At 37.7% G+C, this 24518-nt stretch overlaps 1 protein-coding gene across 7 annotated transcripts in view; it reads right to left on the bottom strand.

Annotated features, from left to right (window-relative positions):
• Window positions 1–5444: 5444 nt before the first annotated feature.
• The window catches only part of Hnmt (histamine N-methyltransferase), a 60331-nt gene continuing 41257 nt past the window's right edge, over window positions 5445–24518 (bottom strand). For all 7 annotated transcript variants that reach the window (XM_076569335.1, XM_076569334.1, XM_015999581.3 and 4 more), the window contains 4 exons: window positions 16670–16777; window positions 15400–15527; window positions 11040–11133; window positions 5445–6521 (listed from right to left, as the gene is read on the bottom strand). In XM_076569335.1, coding sequence (XP_076425450.1) covers window positions 6166–6521; window positions 11040–11133; window positions 15400–15527; window positions 16670–16777 — 686 coding nt within the window. In that variant the 3' untranslated portion in view covers window positions 5445–6165. The remainder of the gene's footprint in view (window positions 6522–11039; window positions 11134–15399; window positions 15528–16669; window positions 16778–24518) is intronic.

Here is a 24518-nt window from a genome sequence, read left to right as displayed (position 1 = left end):
CACCAGCCCTGGGCTAACAGACCCTAATGGCCCCGACATGGAAGAGCAAGCCCCTGCACAAGGGAAAGCTGGCCCTGCCCTCACCATGGGCATGGGAGAGCTGGCTCTGCCCCTCACCTGAGTGGGGTGGTCCCAGCAGCCTGGACTGACCAATTCAGCTACCACTCAGGCACACATCCAGGGCCTTTTTTGACTTTGCATTGGTACTCTCCAACATCTTCCCCATCTGTGACCTGCTGAAGAGCGTGAAGGGACTTGGTCCAGCAGAACCAAGTCACAGGATCTCCATGACTCTGGGCAAAAGCAGGATATCTGAGAGGAGTTTCGGTGAGGTTCAGTATTGATGGTGCACCAGAAGCCAGGGGCCTTGAACCTGACCAACAGCACATTACACAATGAACATTTGCAAGGAAAGCTTTTTGGACAAAAGGGTCTACTGCATGATACACAGCAGCTCCTGATACCACTAGGAAGAATGAAGAGGCGACAGGAGAAAAAAAATGGAGGAGAGAATTGTTTTATTGTTTGCTTTTCGTTTGTTTATTTTGTTTGTTAATTAATATTCTTATTTGTATTTTTTAATTTCTATTTTTTTTATTATTTCTTTTTAAGTTTTCCTTGGGGGGGCATTACAAAGGTGAAGAACAGATACAGCAGGACTGGGAAATAAGTGGGATTGGGGTGCATGATGTGAAATTTCCAAAGAATCAATAAAAATTATGTAAAAATTATGTTTTTAAAAAGTAGTCTTTATTTTTCTTAGAAACCATTCTGATGAGGTAAACATATATAATTTCACTTTTATTACATTTTTGTTTGTGATACTGAAGATCAAGCTCATACTTATACAAGGCAAGCACTCTACTAACAGAACTATATATAAAATTGTTTATATGACAAAATATAGTAAGTATTCTTATTAAATAAATATTTGAAAAACACTAAATATACACTTTGATAGTTAATCCCACTGGTCAAGGAGAAGACCACTACCACAATTTAAAACCAAATTTGAATCAAGTCTTTATTAAATACTGACCAGGTTGACTTGCTCTGGCCAGATCATACCTGGGTTCCCAGGGAAATGGCCCTGAGTCATTTCAGTTTGCAGGGACTAAAAAAGGCCAAACCCATAATTCACAGCATTTCCCATGAGATCCAATTAGGAGCAAGTGTGTTTCCTGTCTGTGAACCTCCTGCCCACATGTGATCAAGAACATCTGGTATTGTTGGGTCAAACAAACTTGTTTAGGGGAGTGAAAACATGTGGTTTGTTATCTCCCATAAACAACAGCCTCCAGCATTTCAGGAAGTATCTGTCCTTGGGCAGAGGGGATTACAGGTTAGAGGCATTTTTGTTTCATGTTTCATATTCTTAGGCACAGTAATTACAACTTAAAATATAACTTTGGCTCTCACAGGTTTTACATAGTTTTATAGACCATGAACATTAATTCTTTATGAATTTTTCATTTCATTTTATGAATGTAGAGACCACTTAATTTTTCTTATCTCCTGGTAGAAGAGCCAATTATAGACTGCAAATTTTTCAAGAAAATATCAGACCTTAAAATACTGTGAACCACAGTATATTTTCTCTTTGGAATTTGCAATAACTTCTAAGGGCAAGTGCCATAAAGAGTCCTAGGTAAGTTCAAATCTATATTAACCTAGGGGAAACAATTCAATTTGGATAAAGGGTATTATTTCTTTTTAAAATGTTTCTATTTTTCTTATTTCTTTTTTGGTTTGCTTTTTGTTTGTTTGTGCTGGGGATCAAACTCAGGGCCTCAAGTATGCCTTTCCATTGCTCTAGCACCTGTTTAATTTCTTGGGCCATATTTACAACACTGAACTGAACACACTAAGTATAAGGCAGATGGTTCCAAAGAAAAGGACTCATCAGCCATCGTGTCTATCACCTACCATATGCAAGGCACCATGCTACAGTGAGATTCATAACGACATACAAAACAGCACTCTAATGTGCTGTTTTTTAATCTTAATCATAAAAGCAAACTTGGAAAGTCAATATATGACTACCCCATATCTTTTGTAATATCAGGTAATACAGGAAGAAGTCAATAGTTACATCCTCTGAAACTAAATGGCCTTCAATTGTGACTGGGCACCACAATGCAAAGGTTGTTTCATTTTGTATTCTTGCTGAGGCCATTTCAGGTTTAACTAGAATTTGATCTCCTTGATGGAGTATCTTATAGTAAATTTCCTAACTCTATTCTAGGAGCCCAAGGTCAGGATGTCCTAGCTAATTTGTTTTAAGCCTGTTTGTGCAGAACCCCCTACAGCTAATGACTTAATTTAGCTGCTTCTGTTAAACTGCTTGCTTCTACAAAGTCCGACCCTCTAACCCATTGTAGCTGCCGACTGAGGTGTTAGGATGTGGGTTTTGCCTTTAAAAACCCTGTGCTCAGGATACTCAGAGCCACACCTAGGTCACCCAAATACCAGGGTGTGGCCCCAGCCAGTTAGAAAAAAAGACTTTCAGTGGGCCATAAAGTTTGAGTGGTCATCTCTGGTGGGCTCACTGTAACACTATCACTGAGCTTTAGGCATGTGTGGAGATGGTTTTCTGTTTAAAACAGTATCTAATAAACCGGACACAGTGGCTTACCCTTGTAAATCTCAACACTCAGCAGGCTTGCCATGAGGTGGAGGCCAGCCTAGTTTACACAGTTAAAGACAGTCTGGTCTACAAAATCAGAGTCTGTCTTACAAATACAAAATAAGACAAAAAAATTTTTTTTTAAGAAAAACAAAGAAGGCTTGTATGAAATAATCCATGTGAGAAAGTTACGAATCACCATACTTTATTTTTTTATTTTTATTTTATGTACATTAGTGTTTGGCTTATGTGTGTATGTCTGTGTGAGGGCAGTCTGATCCTCTGGAATTGGAATTTTACAGACAGTTATGAGTTGCCATATGGGTGCTAGGAATTGAACCCAGGTCCTCTGGAAGAGCAGCCAGTGTTCTTAACCTCTGAGACATCTCTCCACGCCCTCACCATGCTTTATTAAGCAAATTAAGGGTATATATATATATATATATATATATATATATATATATATATATATATTTTTTTTTTAAAGTATATTGAGTCCTCTAGCCAGCTGACCAAAAGCAGGTTTGTGCCTGTGGAAAAACATCACACCTGGTGCAGGCCAGGGTGTCTTACAAATATAACATTTGACTTGTGAAACATCAAAAGGCCAGTCCTCCAGAGGAATCAAATTGTTTTTATAAATCAGAACCTTTCCTCATCAGGGAATGAGGGCCTTTTTGGTGTTGTAAAACACTTACCAGATGAGTGAAAAGCCATTTATTTACAAGCAAATGGGGCTCCCAAAGGGAGGAGGTACAGTCAGGGCAATCTGACCTTTCTTAAGCGAAAATTGTATATTTCCATTATTATTATTATTATTATTATTATTATTATTATTATTGGTTTTTCGAGACAGGGTTTCTCTGTGTAGCTTTGTGCCTTTCCTGGGACTCACTTGGTAGTCCAGGCTGGCCTCGAACTCACAGAGATCTGCCTGGCTCTGCCTCCCGAGTGCTGGGATTAAAGGCGTGCGCCACCAACGCCCGGCTATTTCCATTATATTAAACTAAAGTAGATGAGAATTTATTTATCCTTACTTTTTCTAGAAAAGGCCGATAGGGATGAGAAAAAGGCCAGATTTGTAAATAACAATCTGTGAGTATATCTATTTCCATCATTAAATAGCATGTCCATTCTTTTTTTTTACAAAAGGCCATAATTGCTCTAGAGTCTTGAATTCTCTCTTTGTGTTGAAGTTGCTCCATCCCCATGAATCATGGGGTAATGAAGGGCGAGGTTCGAGGGAAAGAGAGCTTGGGGGTTGGGGGCGGGAGATCCCATCTGGATCAAGAACAGAGAGGGAGAACAAGGAATAGGAGACCATGGTAAATGAAGACCACATGAAAATAGGAAGAAGCAAAGTGCTAGAGAGGCCCAGAAATCCACAAAGATACCCCCACAATAGACTGCAGGCAATGGTCAAGAGACAGCCGGAACTGACCTACTCTGGTGATGAGATGGCCAAACACCCTAATTGTTGTGCTAGAAACCCCATCCAAGGACTCAGGGATCTGGATGCAGAGATCCACAGCTAGGCCCTGGGTGGAGCTCCGGGAGTCTAATTAGCCAGAAAGAGGAGGGTTTGTATGAGCGAGAATTGTTGAAACCAAGGTTGGATAAAGCATAGAGACAAATAGCCAAACGAATGGAAACGCATGAACTATAAACCAATGGCTGAGGGGCCCCCAACTGGATCAGGCCCTCTGAATGAGTGAGACAGTTGATTATTGATCTGTTTGGGAGGCATCCAGGCAGTGGGACTGGGTCCTGTGTTCATTACATGAGTTGGCTGTTTGAAACCTGGGGCTTATGCAGGGACACTTGGCTCAGCCTGGGAGGAGGGGACTGGACCTGCCTGGACTGAGTCTACCAGGTTGATCTCAGTCCTCCGGGGAGGCCTTGCCCTGGAGGAGGTGGGAATGGGGGTTGGGCTGGGGGGAAGGGGAGGGGGGATGGGAGGGGGAGAACAAGGGAATCCATGGCTGATATGTAGAACTGAATTGTATTGTAAAGTAAAATAAAATTTTAACCGGGCATTGGTGGCGCACGCCTTTAATCCCAGCACTCGGGAGGCAGAGCCAGGCGCATCTCTGTGAGTTCGAGGCCAGCCTGGGCTACCAAGTGAGCTCCAGGAAAGGCGCAAAGCTACACAGAGAAACCCTGTCTCGAAAAACCAAAAAAAAAAAAAAAAATCTTTTTTTTACTGTTTTGATGGGAAGTACCATTTTCTTATTATAGAAATTATTTATGTATCAATCCACATCAGTCTATTAAATGGATAACATAATTTATTAAGATATTAATTGAGGAAATACACTCACAATTACAGAACAGAGCAGACAATAGAAGTTGTCCTCTGATCTGACCTGGAGCAAATCCACCTTGCAGGCAGGAGCAGGGAACTCCTTATAAGAGGTCATGAAGCACCGTCTCCTTTGGGCCATATAGCCCAAGGTCATGGACAGAGCAAATACCACTACATTTATGAATTATTACTCATTTTCTGACTTAAAATATATTATTCTTATAAGAATAACAGAGGATTATTTAAAATAAAACAAGAATATCAAATAAGTCTCCCCAAATTCTCTGAAATCCTACCGTCCAAAGTTAACTTTGGAATGAAGTTATGAAATTATTATAAAACTATTTGTATTTTAAACTTTATAAGACCCTTTAAAATGTATCAGAAACTAAAACTGAGAAAAGGAAAATGTGAACTAAATTGATTCACACAAGATGTAGTTTCAGTGTATCAAAAAGAGAAAAGATGGTTATAGCTTAGATAACATAGAAAATTCACATGACAAAGAGCCAATTTTGTAATCTTTTTAAAGATTTATTTTATTCTTAATTATGTGTGTGGGAGGGGTATGTGCACAGAAGTGTTGATGCCTGCAAGGCCAGAATATGGCATCAGATTCTCTAGGGCCGGTGTCACAGTGGGTTGTGAGGTGTAGGATACGCATGCTGAAAACTGAACCCAGGGCTTCTGGAACAACCATCCCACCAGCCTCTAATTTTCTGATGATATTAATAAAAGGTATGATAAAAATTACCATAGGAAAAAATAGGAAGACAAACACTTCTTTAAAAGTGGAGATATATTTACCTTTTATAATGAAAGAATCAATAAATGTTATTTTGCTATTATTCAAAATATAGATAGCACATATTTTATTACTATTCTAAGAATTTCCAGTACAATAAGATAATGGAAAGTAGTTTATTATCAGTAAGCCAATGATATTCAAGCCATGTTTCCAGTTAGGTAGTGCTTAGCCTGAATGCTATGTTTCAAGGACAATCGATAACTGGAAGTAGCCCACATGATTCTGGTGGAAACTCAAGAATGTCTTGGGAATTTGTAGATTTTGTTTATAAGAGAAAAGATTATATCCTTATTCTAAGATTAATTTTAACTTTAATATGTAAATGTGTTTGATATGTAAATTCAATACGTAAATAAACAATTGTTCAAAATAATGGTGTTCTGAACAATCACAATTGTTCGTTTTGAACACTCTTATGATTTATATTTATGCCTCAACTACTATAAAACTCAGATTATTGTTAAAAAGTATTTTCCCCTCTTTCTTAACACTAAATTCAGGTTCTTGAAGATCTTTCATAATTTCTGCTTTGAGATCCGGTGGTGCTGTTTTGTTAAAGTTGCAGGTTTCTGTCAAAAAATCCCAAAGCAGCTCTCCATTTTCATTACCATCAATAAAACAGTCTGTTATGTCCATGGTGGACAAAAGGTCAGAACACTCATACTTAATCCCCAGGTTGTCCAGTATCTGAGTAAGATCAGAGGATGTGACATACTGGCAGAGGTCATCTCTGGGTAGGCGGGATCCATACTTTTTCCATAGCTTGTCCCAGCCACTACTTCCTATGCAAAAGAACAAAGTTTATGTTTTATTTTTTTTCTTTCATTTAGCTTCTACAGTCATTACACTAGACATTTAGAATGGAACAGCCAACAAAATAATATTCATATCCTTTGTGGAGCTTAACTTAAGTAGCATAACAAAAGCAGGGAGGAAATTAAATAAGTAACTAAATATATATCACATGATATAACGTGTAAATGAAAAACAATCAAAGACATTTAAGCACCACTGTTTTACCCATGGTGATCACAGAGTCCATTTAATATGATGACATTTGAGCACAAATCAGTCAGCAACCATGTAGACATCACAGGGAAGGTTACTCCAGATGGAAACAACAGCTACAAAGGATTTGAAGCAAAGCAAGGCTGGTACAGTTAAGAACTGACCAGGAAGCCAAGAAAATTGGAGATGAATGAACAAGGGGGAAAGTGAAAACACATCAGTGAAATATTTTAGTCTACAACACTTCATTTAAAACAAAATTCAAGTATTTTGTACTTATTTCTCTTCTTTTTCATTTCATTTTTCATACTAATGATTAAAAAATTTTGCTAGTTACCACTAAGTGAATATTTACTGAGATGGAACTGCTCTATAACAGAAGCATAACAACACAGAAGAAAATGTAAGGTCAATTATAGGACACTGACCACTAAGTGACCCAGTTTTATTCTGATTTCAACCTGTCTTTCTTTCCTAATAGTTCTACTTGTTTATCCCACATGGTTTTGGCTGACTATCCCCATATCCAGTATATATGCCTGTGAGAATGTATGTTTGTATTTCACCGAGGCTTTGATTTCAGTGTAAACACGTACAAATGTACAGTTTCTGTATGTAGTTCTGTATGTAGTCATTCTTAGATGAATCATAGTCCCCTCTTTTGGGTGGACTTTTAGAACCTTGTAGTTCTGGTATCACAAAACACAAATAAACAACTATTCAGTTGAATCCAATCATGTGTTGAGCATTTTCTGTGCACCCATGGCTTCACAAAGGTATAGTAATAGACTGAGAGACAAAGGCACTGACCTTTACTCTCCTGAGTTCATGACAGCCTCTGATGTGAAGCAGCTGTGGTGATATATCGTATACCCAACAATAACGCTTGTCTGGGTTTATTATTTTAGACAAAAAAAAAGGGAGGGGGAATGTGGTGATATACTGTATAGCCCAATAAAGCTTACCTGGGGACCAGAGGACAGAGCCAGCCACTAAATTAGACATAGACGTCAGGCAGTGGTGGCACACACCTTTAATCTATCACTCGGGAGGCAGAGATCCATCTAGATCTCTGTGAGTTCAAGGCCTCACCGAGATACATGAGAGAAACAGACCAAAGCAGTGGTGACACACACCTTTAATCCCAGGAAGTAATATGGCAGGACACAGAAAGGTACATAAGGTGTGAGAAAACAGGAACTCACTCTCTTGAGGCTGAGGATTTCGTAGAGGTAAGCTAGTGGCTGGCTGTTCTGCTTCTCTGATCCCTACACAAGCTTTATTGAGGTACATAATATATCACCACAAGCAGCAGGGAAGCCCCAGGGCAGCGATGGGGGAGGGGGTTACTCAAGATACTTGGGATAAAGCTAAAGCCATTTACTCTGTGTTTTTTTAATTATTAGGTGTGAGAGAGTATGGCTGGGGGACCAGAAACAGCCTAGTTGACTAACTGAACTGGTGAAAAATAACCAACATATTTGGCAGGACTATTTCTCTCCTCAGATTGAATATCTTCTTTAACTGGAAAGCAAACTATTAGAAAAGGTAATTTTTCAAAAATATTTTAATGTATATTTAATTAATCTATTTACTATTTCTGACAAATATAAGCAAATTTCTGAAAGATTTTTTTCTTGTTTTATTCAGTGGTTCCTTTAAAAAGAAATTAATGTGACATTTCTTCTCCATGGTAAAACCCTCTTCCAAGAATCAGTGATAATGATAATAGGAAGACCACATCTGAATCAAAGATTAATGAACTAAACACTCTTAGGTGTTCATTCTCGTTTCTAAAACTATATTGATTAAAAATGCTTACCTCTTTCAGACAACAATATCCTATTCTTCAGCTAGTAGTAAGAGCTTGTGAGCTACTTATAAAAAAGTGGAAATTATTTCTACCATCTGAAGTACTCTGACTAAATAATTTCTTACTCAAAATTCTTTTTAAAAAACATTCATTGTCTTTACTGTCTTTTTGGTTCCATATAAAAGCATACAGTGCTCATCTGGATCCTTTGTATGGATAAATACAAGTAGCATGGGTCCAGGTTGACAAATAGCCTAAAGTTAGCTAAGGCTTGGAAACAAAGTTCATACATGTAGGAAGTACACTAGGATTCATACCCCATGTGTCCTCACACCTTTTCCTGGGCCTGTTTTGTTTTTGGATTTTTTGATGCCAACAACCTATGGGTTACAGTAATTCTTTATGCTGCAGCCAGGAAACCACTGTGTCTATCAAGGTGCTTGGTCAATTCTAAAATGCACATGAATAATTAGACCATATTTTAAACCATATAATGCTTTATTCTTATTGTCAAATACCTAGAATTCAAATATGTAACTGCTCAAAATGTCAGATCCACTAGTAAACTGTTATTAATATGAAGTATGTCAATTCAGGATAAATTTCTGTTCAGAATAGTGTTTCTGTTTTGTTGATGCAGATCATACAGGTAGTTTCCCACAACATTGAAAACCAAGTTTACTGTTATAATACAAAGTGCTTTATACCAAGTGTCCTGATTTAGACACAGGTTAGCAGAAAAGATTCACTTTACGTAATCCCTTCAAAATGGAAAACGAGACCTTTCCCACATAAATGAATAATTTCAACTAACTAGAGGTAAAAATAGTACATCAGAATATCCGCTTTGGGGAGTCAGTTGTATGCAAGAGTTCCTGGCTCTAAACCCTCACATCAAGTAACGCCCAAAATTATAAGCAAAAACTCATCTGCCATTTTGAAAATGAATCCTTGTATGTGAAGAAAAATTCTGCCGCACACAGTTTCAGTGCATGGTGCTGTTGTCTGGTGATGGTGGTACTGACTGTGGTGTATTTAGAAACAAGCCATCAGGCAACAAGTGGACAATCCATGGAATCCATCGAGGAACAACTGCGGAGATATGGCATGGCTGCAGGGGCCCCTAAGACTGGCAATTGTGAATCCAACCTACACTGCACAGTGAAGTCTTAGGCATGACCTTAATGTCAATGTTTCATTTTCTAACTTTAAACTATGTGTCAAGACCCTGGAAACAACAAACTAATTAAACGTCCTCTCTGAAAAGCAAAACAAATAGATCATTTTATAGGTATGTTTAAAAAAAATATATATATATATATATATATATATTAAACTGTGTTGCTACTGGCTTCAGAAATGCAAATTTAGCCAAGCAGTAGTGGCACACACTTTTAATCCCAGCACTTGGGAGGCAGAGCCAGGCGGATTTCTGTGAGTTCGAGGCCAGCCTGGGCTACAGAGCGAGATCCAGGACAGGCACCAAAACTACACAGAGAAACCCTGTCTTGAAAAAAAAAACCAAAAAATGCAAATTAATAGCATCCAAAATATTTAAAATTTTATTCCTTACTAGTAAAGTCAAGGATAGGGGAAAGACATTCAAGTGACATAAAACAGGTAAACACAATCAATGTCATTGTTTGTTCTCATGTTAAATAGACTGTCCTTTGAACTTTCTGTCCTGTAAAACAGATGGTGCTGCTTGGTTTTTAATAACTTGACACAAGTCTAGACACACCTTGGAAGGAGGATTCCCAATTGAGGAATTTCCTCCATCAGATGAGCCTGTGGGCATATCTGAATGACATATTTTTTTTAAATTGTGAATTAATGTAGGAGGGCCCAGCGTGGATGGAGCCATCGGTAGGCAGGTGGGCTTAGAAACATGCCAGCCAGCACACTCCTCCATCATCCTGCTGCAATTCCCACCTCCAGGTTCCTGCTTTGAGTTCTTGCTTTGACTTCCATGGATCCATGATGGACTGTAAACTGTGAACCAAATAATCCTTTTTCTCCCCAAGGTGGTTTAAAGATTCAGTGTTATATCACAGTCAAAGAAAAGTAACCAATGAAGATGCAAGGCAAAGAATTTCTTTCTTTTTATTAAGGCTCTATTACAGTTTATTTTCAATTGTGTGTGTGTGAGTGTGCATATGCACAAGCATTAAGTTAGAGTTACAGATAACTGTGAGCTGCCTGAAGTAGGTGCTAGAAACCAAATTCCAGTCCTCTTAATCATGAGCCTTCTCTCTAACCCCTGTAAGGACATTTTTCTGAATAGATGGAAGCAAAATGATTTTGGTTCCACTAGGTTCTCTAAATTGAGCACTGTTGTGAATGACATTTCTACTGGTCTAAAAATTAATTTTAAATGAGCTTCATAACAAACACAAAATATAATAACTTTATCTAAACAGATGAATCCATGTATATTCACAGTTGCTGTTTTAAAACCCAGCTGACTGAAGTCACTTACCTGACACAAGAATAATGAGAATCTTAGCATTGGCACCTAAGAGACCATGGAAGAATCTCAGGGTAGCTGGAATATCCTTTACGTAATACAGCATCTAGGTGGGAGGGAAAAAAGAAATGAGATGCTTCTCTATGTTGTTTTGGACTACATTGTTTGTATGTTTACATGTGTGGAAGTTTTGGTTTTTCACATTATCAGGAAAAACATTTAAATGTTTAAAGGTTAAAGATGTTGGAGAGTTGGAAGAAGAAGACACTTGGGGAAGGGCAAATATGCCATCTGCCCACCCACAGGTAAACAGCTTTTGTTGCCTTTCTCCCCCCAGTCCTGGGGGTGGAACCCAGGGCCTTGCATCTGTTAGGCATCTGCTTTACCACTGAGCTTCACCCTCAGGCCTAGAGCAAAATACCTTTAAAGTTACTTTCCTCTTTACATAACATAGACCATATACATCTGTATGTTTAAATTTTGTTCTGTAAGTGGAAAAGAACTGGGCCCAGTCTCATTTTGTGAGTTTTAGCACTTACAAGAGAAAATGGTGTTAGCAAAATAAAAGCAAACTCCATTTCCCGGAATATTACTTTAAAATCCAGCCTTTTGACAAGATTCTCCACAATCTCACATATACACTTTCTTTTTTTTTTAATCACACACACACACACACACACATACACACACACACACACACACACACATACACACACACACATACACACACACACACACACACACACATACACACACACACAAGTGGCAGGCTATTAAATGGACAGATTCTCTAGGACAGTGGAAATATAAAGTTATATCTTTTGTCACAGAGTATCAGAAATTTTCCAACCCAGTTTTAATAATTCTAAGCCAATTCCTAGTCAAGTGCAGGCTGTTTTAGCTAATACAAAGCTTAATGATGTGTATCCTTTAGCCACTACAGAATCTACCCAACAGATACTTTTTATATCTCACACTTATCTCTCTTGGACAAGAATTCAATTTTCCATAATGGAATTCTGCTGTGGATATTGCTCTGTATAAATAAAATGCTGATTGGCCAGTAGCCAGGCAGGAAGTATAGGCGGGACAAGGAAAGAAGAGAATTCTGGGAACAGGAAGGCTGAGTCAGACAGACGCTGCCAGCTGCCATGATGAGAAGCAACATGTTAAGATACCGGTAAGCCACGAGCCACATGGCAACTTATAGATTAATACAAATGGGTTAATTTAAGATATAAGAACAGTTAGCAAGAAGCCTGCCACAGCCATACAGTTTGTAAGCAATATAAGTCTCTGTGTTTACTTGGTTGGGTCTGAGTGGCTGTGGGACAGGCAGGTGAGAGAGATTTGTCCTGACCGTGGGCCAGGCAGGAAAACTCTAGCAGAAGTTCTAAGAGAAATATATAAACCTCTCATGCCATAGCATTGTATACTAGGAAAAGAGTAGGTTAGAAGGCAGAAGAAGAGAAAATGGTTTTTGATAAGCATTAAGAAGGGGACACAGGTACAAGGTACATAGGTGCTGGGGTTGTAATTTAGAGGATATAGTGGTTTAGATAAGAATGGCCCCCACAGACTGATGTGTTTGAATGCTTAGGGAGTGACACTATTTGTTCCAGTAGATGTGCTCTTGTTGATGGAAATATGTCACTGGGGTGTGGGCTTTGAGGTTTCAAAAGCCCATGCCAGTCCAAGTGTCTCTCTTTTTCTGCTTCCTGAGGATTCAGATGTAGAAATGTCAAGCTATTCCTCCACCACCATGTCTGCTTGCATGCCACCATGCTTCCCTCCATGATGATAATGGACTAAACCTCTGAAATTGTAAGCTAGTCCCAATTAAATGCTTCCCTTTATAGTTGTGATGGTCATGGTGTCTGTTCATAGCAATAGAACACTGACTAAGGTACCAGGGAATGGGGTATTGCTGTGACAGGCCTGGTCATGTTGTTTGTTGGAAGAATGTGGATTTGGGGACTTTGGGTTAGGAATGAAGTTGAATGCTTTGGCATGGCTTAATGGGCCAAACTAGCAGAAGCATGGAAGACAGTGGTACTGAGAGTAATATGTATATTATGACAGCCAGCTCAAGAGGCTTCAGAGGAGAATAATAATAATAAATGGCCAAGAGACTATTCTTGTGATATTTTGATGAAGAATGTGACTGTTTCCTGCACGTGTCCAAAAAAATCTGTCCAAGGCTAAATTGAAGAGTTTTGGATTAACAGCATTGGCAGAGGCAATTTCAAGACAACCTGGTATCGATTGTGTTGCTTGGTTATAAATGGCCACTACTAGGCAGATCTATAATGAAAAGGAGCAAGTTAAGCAAGGAAAAATACAAAATGTAGAGTTTTAAGAGAAAAGAAGCACCTCAAAATATAAGGAAGGTAAGGCCAGTGGTCAAGGAGATTAAAAAGTTTAAAGAAAAGCCTGATTCTAATAAATAAAGGGAGTGATGACCTCAGGGCATGACCTCACCCACCTTGGCTTCCAACTTGTGAAAAGGAATTAGATAAAAGTTTAGGCAGTGAAGGGAACCATTCAAAACAGAAATCGTGTGTGTGTGTGTGTGTGTGTGTGTGTGTGTGTGTGTGTACACAAACTATATTTATTTATATTTATATTTATATTTATATTTATATTTATATTTATATTTATATTTATATTTACACAAGGGAGCCATGTTCCAGCCCCTGTAAGCAGCAGAACTTGGCAGCTTTGGCCATATGGTTCTGGCTTTAGAGTCAAGGATACAAGAAAGAGGTTATGGAATCTCTCTTAATGACTAAGGGAAGCCACTGAGGGCAGGCATGTGTCAGGGGTGTCTCGACATGGAGGCTCAAAGAGGCCATTGCGTGAAGCTGTGATGGTTAAGAATCCTGGATTGCCTTGAAGACCCCTCGATAATCGAGATGCCAGAGGCATTCTATTCCTGCTGAGTAGAGCTGATAAATGGGTATGGAATCAGGCCAAGAGAGAGAGAAGTATGTTGTAGTCAACAAAGCTGAGAGGAGTTGGAGATCTGAAGAGTACTTTGACATCAGACATGAAGAGGCAGAGTTTGGAGTTTTCCCTGCTGGTTTTTTATCTTGCTTTGGTCCATTATTTCTTCACTATGCCCCTTTACTTCTTTTTGGGGTCATAATGTATATTCTATGCCATTGTATGTTAGAAGATCTGCTCTTATATTTTGATTTTACAGGGTGTTACATTTAAGAGATTTCTTCAAGTCTCAGAAGAGGTTTTTGAACTTTGGACTTTATTGGGACTGTTATAGACTATGGGGATTATTGAAGTTGAAGTGGATACATTCTGCATTATGATATGGCTACTGGCCTATGAGGGCCAGGGAGTGGAATGTGTTGGTTTGAATAAGAATGGTCCCCATAGACTCATATATTTGAACACTTCCCTTTATAAGAGTTGCAATGGTCATGGTCTTTTCACAGCAATAAAACACTGGCTAAAACAGAGGGTAAAATATTAATTTTCAGTGGCCTTTTTCCTTAACAAGTATGAAGTAAAGTGATCAATTAGGAGTGACTGGTCAGAGGCAGGTCATAGGAGGAATAAGGAGAGGAACGCTAGGAAACAGATGGATGGAAAACACATCTAGAGAGAAAAAGCATACAATTCTGAACATGCTAAATGTCTCCTGACAGATAAAATATTTGTTTTCTAAGGAAGTAGAGGTTCAGGCTGCTTAAATATGTTGATTTTAGACTCAACTTTTTCTTTGGCTTCTTATCATGGTATTCCTTTGAAGTAACTGTGATTATGGACTACAAGAAGAAAGAGTTTTGTTGTTAATTAAGTGCTCTACACAAAATAAAACCATTGCCACATACTAACCAGCTTCCAATACTGATATACTCTTTACTATCCAGAAAGTTCAGTAATGCCTAGGATTGATACCTCATGCCATGTACTCCATAATTTTTGCTTATTAGTCCATTGCTGCTGAATCATGGAAATAAAGTCCTCCTAAATGACTGGCTAATATAAGTAACATACTATTGATCTAATATTATAAAACACATTCCTTCCATTATATACATACCATCGAAGATGCCTACTAACAGAAAAACCAAGAGGATTCAGAAAAAGTCTGGAACATTTATATATATACTGGGCATCTAAACCAATAGAGCCATTGGAAACTTGCTAGAATATATAATCATTCTGCAGGTCTAAACAACTGTCCTTTTATATGTCAAAGAGAGTTTCTGTATTAATCAACACCTTTTCAAGGCAGAAAGTGTTTACTTATAAAACTAGAAACCAAAAGATTTCATTAAAATAATATACATTCTTCATACAAACTTGTGGAAAACACCTCTTTGGCAGCATGTTATAGGGCTATTCTTACCTGAATCATGTGAATAAAGTCCCACTTTTGAGGTTCTTCTTCCAGCACTCGTTTCTGATATTCAGATGATGTCTCCTTGTGCCAAGCAAACTTTATGTTCTCCAGGTTGGATGTCTTGGCTACAAGCTCTAAAATACCCAGAAAAGATGGCCTATAATCAATTTTAATTTAATTATATATGGAACCCATTTTCATATAGGATGTTAATGCAATAAATGTTATAGGACCGTGATGGCTCATCTTGGTTGTCAACTTGACTATGTCTGGAATCAACTAACACCCAATAAACTGTGGAGGGTTTTGAAAATTAGCCCTAAATCCAAAACATTTGAGGTCAGAAGACATGCCTTAAGTCTGGGCCATACATTCTAGTGGCAGTCCATGTAAATGGATGTGAAAAAGGAAGCTTTTCACTTTTTGCCTGCCTGCCTTCACTCCCGCTGGCAAGTAGTACATCTATCCTGCTGCCAAGGCATTTCTTTACTTTTATAACTTTATAAGTAGTATAAAGCATTTCTTTGGGATTCCAACACAGACTTTTGCTTGTTGAACTAGCAAGACCACAGCCTCTAAGGCGCTCTTCTACACCCCATTTTAATAGCTATAGAATAGGCCTATCAGTTCTGTTCTACTACACAACCCTAATACACGGACTTAAAAAATAAAAGGCACATATTTTTCTTTACTATGTGGCTCAGGAAATCAGGTTTGTCTAGACATTTTTTTTTGTACGTGACAAAATTGGAGGAGAAAGGAAAAAACTAAGAAGTAAATTTGAGAATATATAGGTTATATTCTCAGTATAAATATTAAATCAACTGCAGAATTTTATGAATAGGGGCTGGAAAGATGGCTCAGAGGTTAAGCGCACTGGCTGCTCTTCTAGATGTCCTGAGTTCAATTCTCAGCAACCACATGGTGGCTCATAACCATCTTTAGTGAGAGCTGGTACCCTCTTCTGGCACGCAGGCACACATGCAGGCAGAACGTTGTATACATATAAACAAATCTTAAAAAAAAAGAAAAGAATTTTATGAATAGAAATTTATATAAAACAGATTAATGAATGAAGTCAATAAAGGAATTCAAGTATTCACTGTTAGTAGTTTCAGATGTTCATTACTGCCTGCCAAGAATTAACTAGGTTTTTCTCCAAATAAACTTACCAAATACATAGTTGTCAGTGTGCTATTAACTATTTGAGGCACACAAAAGAAACTCACAAACAAAATGAGAAGATAAGTCTCTGGAGATAGAATTTAGCACACACCTTTGTACTTGACAATTTGCTCAGCACTTGGCTCAACAACTTCATTGTTGATACAGATTCCTGGGTATTGAGCCTGGACTTTGGAAAGAATCTGAAGGTCAATTTCACCTAGAAGGTAAATAAATAGAGCAGGTTATACTGAATGTAGTAATTAAGAACAACTTGGACTGATTTACTTTCTGACTTATATTTAAAAAGATTTGCAAAAAGATAAACATTCAACTGTTGTATTGCCTAAATATCTACAATGTACAAACACTATATTTCAATTAGAAATAATAATTTGATATGAGGAGGGGGTAGGAATAAAATTCATTTATTAATTATTTCATTCACATAATCTTCATTCATATATCTATTACTATGCTTTGAGTTACAAAGTTGTCACGGACCATAGGAGACAATCAATAAGTTTTGTAGTAGTCAAGTATAATTTTAAATATCTGTCAGTTGAAAGACATATTTAAGCCAAAGTTATTAAAATATGAGGAAAACACAACTTAGAACTGATAACTAATCTAGTTCAAAAGAACACTTAAAAAAAGATTTAAAGTAGAAAGCTAAGTGATGTATTTAGAGAATACAAAAATATCTCAGCAATTTCTCTTCATGTGCTCCTTTTTCAGCAAAATGAAAAGAGAAGTTCAAATCTTCCCTTGTCCTGTAGCTTAGTCTGAAGTGTTTTGTGGGGCTAGAGAGATGGTGCAGCCATTAAGATCCTTTACAGCCATTGCAGAGGACCAGAATTTGGTTGTCAATATCCACAATGGCTCATGACCATCTGTAACTCCAGTTTCAGATTTACCTTTTCCCTCTTCTGGCCTCAAAGGCACCAGCCATGCATGTGGTACACATACATTCATACAAAACACTCAAACACACAAAAACCAGTGTTTCATCATGAGCATTATCATGGAGCCTTCACCTAAGCTGTTCATTACCTCTAGTCACTATGCTTTACAACTTCCTTATTCACCTTCCCTGGCTTATCAAATGTTTTCGTAATAAACAAATCTTTGCTTTCTCTTTTCAGTTCAACTAGCACTGCCCCTGTTCTGACTGAAACCATCCAGTTCCAAGAACAGAGCAATAACATCTAAAGGAAAGGACTCTCACTCTATGCCACCATTGTAGGCTCAAGTGGAAGCCAATCTGGGGGCTCTGTTGGTATGACTCAGTTTCTTCCCCCTCCCCAATGCTCAAGCTCATGCAGGAACAGCATCTGTGAGTACTCTTGCTGAGGCCAACCCAGGACCCTTATTTCATAGCACTGCTGCCGCCTCTATTCTGCCTCTCAAGGCCAATGTAGAAGCTATTTCTGTAAGGTCTCCTGGCCAGGCCCAGGCAGGATCCATATCAAAATGATATCCTGTTGATTCTGACCCAGGTCCAGCTGCTCTTTAAACCCTGAGTGCTGCCCTGCAAGCCCCATGTCCAGCCAGAAGCCATGTTCTTCCATGCTTTTCCAGGGAGCCCTGGCCCCTTTCTGTGAGATAGGAACTACCCTAGGGGACTTTGCTAGACTTCAACCAAGCAATCTTACCTTAAGACTCCTGTATAACATTAATTGCTAGTTAACTGGAATCACCCCCAGGATCTCCAATCAATAATCAACACTGAGCAGCTGAAGGACTGACCTGATCACTCCTCCCACCCGAACCGAAATCAACCAAGTATCTCTAGCCAAAACAAGCAGGTCAAAATCTCCTATCAGACCTGCAACCAATGAAATAAATCCACATGCCCCAGTTCCACACAAAAACACAAACAACAGGAAAGATCAATAAAATACAGTCCCCTTAAAGACCAATGGTTGTGTAGAAATATTCCCCAACAGGAATGACCTAGAAGAATTTCTGAACACAAAATTTAAAAGAACAATCATAAACATCATTAAAGAATTCAAGAATAAGACACAAGCAAACATGTGGGTGAACATAAGGAGGACAGAAATAAACTTTAATTGAAGTTCTAGAAAATACAATTTGCTGGATGAAATTACAAAGACAATATAGGATTTGAAAGTGGAATACAATAAAAAGGCAGAAATATTGAAGAAAATTCAAGCTGAAATGAAGACAGAATTGAAAAATTCAAAGATCCAATTAGAAAACTTAAGGGTGAGCCCTTACTGTGGAACGGACCAAGTAGAACACACAATAGCAGAACTGGATGATAAGGTAGACAGATTGAAGCAGTTAATAAAAGAAAATGATAAATTTTTTAAAATACAGGAAAGGAATATTCAGGACATCATACAAAGTGAAAGTGTATTCACTACAGGCAGAGAATGAAAAGAATGCCAGGTCAGTGGAATAGACCAGATTTTCATCACCACAAACGGGGAAAACTTCCTTAAATTAAGGAAAGACAGAGCCCTGGAGATGCAGGAAGCACATAAAACACTAAGTAGACACACATACAGAAAAAAGTCTCCCAATATTGTATTATAGTAAAGCACTAAACATGTAAAGAAATGATATCAAAAGCTGCCAGAGAAAAATCAGGAGTCACATGTAAAGGAAAACCCATCAGAATAACAGCTGACTCTTCAATGGAAACTCTAAAAGCCAGATGAGCCTGGAGCATTGTACTTAAAGTTCTAAAAGGCCTTAGATGCCAACCAGAGAATTTTATCAAGCGAAGCTATGATATTTGAAGGAAAATGAAAAACTTTCCATGTTGTGTTAAAACAGGCTAAAGGAATTCATGTTCACCAAACCAGCCCAACAGAACAGTGTAAGCGATGCTTTAGGCTGCAGAGACAAATAAGCAAAGCCAAGAAACCATAGAAAACATGAATGAAGCTATAATTACTGAAACACAAAATGGGATTAATACAAAAAGCAAAGAAGTACAATGAAATAACATTTAATACATACCTTTCGATAATAACTTTAAATATTAGTGGCTTCAATCCCCCAATCACAAAATACAGATTAGTTGGACAGATTAAGAAAAATCCAGCTATTTATTGTCTACAAGAAATTCATATAACTCAAGGCATCGCCTTAGAGTGAAAGAATAGAACAAAATGTATTCCAAGGAAATGGAACCAAGAAACAAGCAGGTATCACTATTTTAGTAGCTGACAAAAATAGACTTCAAACAAAATTAACCAGAAGAGATAAAAAAAAAAATAATTATTTTGACCAAGGGAACAATTAAAATAAGGAGACATTACAATCCTAATCATATATGCATCAAACTCTGGTTCATCCCATATCATAAGAAGCTACTACTGACTTGAAGACACAGATAACTTGTTACAATAGACAGGTCATCTGAAGAAAAAGTAAACAGTGGAACATCAGAACTAAATGATATCTACATCCAATCAATCTAACAGATATCAGTAGACTGACTATTCCATCCAAATGTCAGAGAATATTTTCATGCAGCAGCTCTGGAACTAAAATAGACTACATTCTAGAACACAAAACAAGTCTCAACAAATACAGTGAAACTGAAGTAATTCTGTGTCTCCTGTCTCACCTCAGTACAGTAAGGCTTGAAATCAACAGCAAAAGAATTTCTAGAAATTACAAAATTCATGGAGATTAAATAATATACTACTGAATGATGAAAGGGTCAAGTAAAAATCAAGAAGGAAACAAAAAATTCCTGGTAATAAATGAAGTGAAAGCACAACACAACAAAATTTATGGGACATAATGGTAGTTTATAAATTATTTTCTGTTAGAAACAGTTCTAGGAATCTACACACAAAGCTTGCAGTTAGTTTCTGCCTATATACTTGCCATACAACAACATTATTGTTCCCAGCCTTGGAAGCTCAAAACTACTTTCTTCCTTGTTTCTCTCAAATTTCTTTACAAATCAATTGTTCTGGCTAGGCAGTGGTGAAATCCAGGACAGCACCAAAAACTACACAGAGAAAACCTGTCTTGAAAAAATAAAAACAAAAAAAACATTTAAAAAAAGAAATTTCTTTATACACAGGAGTATCAAGCTGCTGCTTTGAGGTACTTCTCAGGGAAGTTTCTCTTACATGACAGACACTGAATCAATAAATACTGACATGTATTTCTCTTACTAATCTGTCTTTCCGTACGAGGGTCCATACAGCTAAGAACTCAGGGGAGGTAAGGGAGGGCAATATTTACATCCCCTACAGTGCACTATCACATAAAATACACAACAGGGTTTTGAAAAATGTAAGGATTGCCAATGGGGCACTTCTAACACATAAGTGCAATAAATTATTACAACACCTTATGGAATTCTCCAGGGCAAACGATGAAAGTACAAAGGTTAAACCATAACTAATAAGGAAGCAAGAGTACATGCAGAGGGGTGTGCAGGGAGCACTATGGAAGAGATAACCCTTGGCACAGTCTATGTGCTTAATGTTAGCTCTCTGATGGTTTTTAAATCATTACCCTAGAATTTTAACATTATTTGGAATAACTGGTAGGTGTCTGCATAATGTTTATGGCTGAGATTCCCTTTAATAAATAGAATTACTGAAGGCAATTAAGACTGTAATGAAAATTAGATCTGAGTTTGTGTTTCAGCTCTCAACTCTGCTACCTTCTACCAGTTGATAAATATCTTAAACCCTTTAAGATCGCAGGCATCTGAACATGAGCTTCTTCAGTTTTAAATGAAGCCCCCAAGAGATTCTAGGAAAATAAAACATAGTAACACCTAGAAAGTGTCAAGTAATGTTCTCACAAAATAACAAACCTATAATAGCTCTCCTAAAAGTAAAGTGTATAGATAACTACTATAGCATATAAAGAATGAGGAAACATTTAAAAATGTCTTGGTTACTAGTCAGGTGTAATGGTGTATATTTGTAACCTGAGCACTAAGGATGCTATGAGATGTCTTTCTGTATGCTGTGAATATGTATTGCTCTCATTGGTTGATAAATTAAGCTGAATTGGGCTATGGCAAGATAGCACAGAGGCAGGTGGGAAATCCAAGCAGATATACAGAGAGAAGAAAGGAGAGGAGAGAGAGGCACCAGCTGTCGCTGCAGATTGGAAGGAGAAGCAACACGTTAGCAGACCGGTAATGCCACAGCCACATGGCAAAACATAGATTAATAGAAATGGGTTAATTTAAGATGAAAGAGCTAGATAGCAAGAAACCTGCCATAGGCCACACAGTTTGTAAACAATATTAAGCCTCTGAGTGATTATTTTATATGTGGCTGCAGACAGCAGGGCTGGATGGAATCACAGGGCCGGGCAGGACCAGAGAAACCTTCTGGCTACACTAAGGATGCTGGCACATGAGTTCAAGTCCAGACTGAAATACACAGTGACACCTCATCTAAAACAAAAACAAACAAACAAAAAACCAAGACAACTTATATTGACCAATTTGGAAAGCTGCCTGGCAGTAACAAGTTCATATGCCTATTTGCTCATCTTCTGTCCTTATGTTTCATATCTCCTAATATAGTCTAATACAGTCTATGCTGAAGAATTACTATAAATATTACAATATATGGAGATAAGTTTTCATAGTTAATGATATGTAATAGGTATTGAATAAATTGAAGCTATTATATATTCAATAATTTAACATTTTCAAGATATATTTGTTTACTTTTATCTATGTGGACACACATTTATATATGTGTCTGTGTGCACCATGTGTATGCAAGTGCCCACAGAGGCCAGAAGAGCACACTGGATCCCTTGGAGCTGGAGTTACACAATGTTATAAGCCCCCTGACATGGTTACATGGAACCAAATGCCAGTCCTTTGCAAGAACAGGGTACTCCTTGGATCTTTCAACCCCTGATCCATCTCAGGGCTTTCAATTTCTGAGAACAAATACTTTGCAGGTTTTTCAATCAGAACTATCTGAAGACAGCAATAAGTACATTTGACTTAATTTTTCTTGCTCTCTTATCCCCAAATTCTCTGTTTTCCATCACTCTCAATTTATTGATCCTGATAATTAAACATTAACCTTTGTTTTTTGCCGTCTCCTAGCAAAGGAAGAAATGGAAGTAATAAATTGACATCATAAAGGATTTATAAATAAACTTGCTTAAAAAATTAAGTTAGACAAAAGTAAAATTTAGCTAAAAAGAGCATGCCTCCACCAGACAGTTTAAGAGGTCACAATCTTGTCTGACAGCCCAGTAATTAGGTCCTGTGCCTCTCTTATCAGAAAAAAAATAATTACACCAGGCATGATGACCCTGGTAACAGTCACTCAGGAAAAGCAGCCATGGTCTGTCTAAAGATAACTATACCAGTATTATTACATTGCAAATCTACCCATTTATTCACACAAACAAACTTTGAAGTTTCTGTTTCTGTAAACCAATTGCCCAAAGGATAACATCACTGTGAACTAAGTGGTTTTTCTGCTCAGGGCTGATCCCCTTTTGTTGCATTAGTCAGAACAGGTCACAGGCATAATCCCACCATTACACTGCTTTCTAAGTCCAGCAGACACATCAGTCCTTTTAGCCCCCACTCTAATTATATTTGTTCTAATCCTATCCTAACTTAACAGACACACTGGCCCACTTGCTTACCTAACAGCTGGAACCAATAAACTTCTGTGTTCTCTTAACGATTTATTTGGGAAGGAAGTTGAAATTAAGAACTTGCTGGGATCATATTTTCTCCTTTTCAACTTTTTAAGAAATGTATTTATATTTATTTCACATGCATTGGTGTTTTGCCTGCATGCATGTCTGTGTGAAGGTGTCAGATCCCCTAGAACTGGAGTTACAGACAGTTATGATCTGCCATGTGGGTGCTGGGAATTGAACCCAGGTCCTTTGGAAGAGCAGCCAGTGCTTTTAACCACTGAGCCATCTCTCCAGCCCCAAGGACTATATTTTCAAATATTTGGTCATATCTAAACTATTCATTCTTTTAATCAAGTTAATAATTTTTACATCCATTTTGTACAATTTGTTGGACTCTGGGATTTATTCTATCTAATAATGCTCATTATTTATTTGCAAAGTGAGAGTGAATTAATTTTTTCCTATTTTTTATCCTCTATAGGACTGCTGGTATCTATTATTTTATGTGTTGCATAAAATAATTCACCTAACCCAAGTGCTCTCAACTGATAACAGTAAAATTATTACCAAAAACTTATGAGAGGGTTCATACCACCTGTATGTACTATAATAGGTTAGTGGGGATAAAAATAAAAAGCGAAATAGAGTTAGATTATTGAATTTAGTTCTGTCTAACTCTTGTAATACTTTATGATACTTGAATATAATAACTGGAAAAAATAAATCTCATATATGCAAAGTCCATAGCAAGGAGAACATTAACTCCTTTCTGGAACATTTTTCAGGCATAAGTGTTAAATTGGTAGCATTTCCCCTTATCAAAAAGACTACAGATGTTTTGTTTTCCATGTACCACCTAACATCATAAAACATACAAATTAAATGATAGTAAAGCCCTACCAGGCTTAATTTTAATTTAAGGAAACGTCAATGTTGAAAATGAAGCAAAAAGCAAATTCTATCAGACTTAGAATAAAAATAATGTTATTGCTCAAAAAAAAAAAACAAAGCGCCGGGCGGTGGTGGCGCACGCCTTTAATCCCAGCACTCGGGAGGCAGAGGCAGGCGGATCTTTGTGAGTTTGAGGCCAGCCTGGGCTACCAAGTGAGTTCCAGGAAAGGCGCAAAGCTACACAGAGAAACCCTGTCTCGAAAAAACCAAAAAAAAAAAAAAAAAAAAAAAACAAAGCAATTGCTGAAGTCAATGTGATATGACTACAGAAACCCTGAAAAAACAACAACAAAAATTCCTGCTGCTTATTACTTTTGATTAAAGCATATAAACTCCAGCACATATACATAAACAACTGCTCAGTTTGG

Source organism: Peromyscus maniculatus, chromosome 4 (genome assembly GCF_049852395.1).
Source record: "Peromyscus maniculatus bairdii isolate BWxNUB_F1_BW_parent chromosome 4, HU_Pman_BW_mat_3.1, whole genome shotgun sequence".
In the NCBI taxonomy this organism is placed as follows: Eukaryota; Metazoa; Chordata; class Mammalia; order Rodentia; family Cricetidae; genus Peromyscus; species Peromyscus maniculatus.
This window is presented reverse-complemented; position numbering and strand designations above follow the sequence as displayed.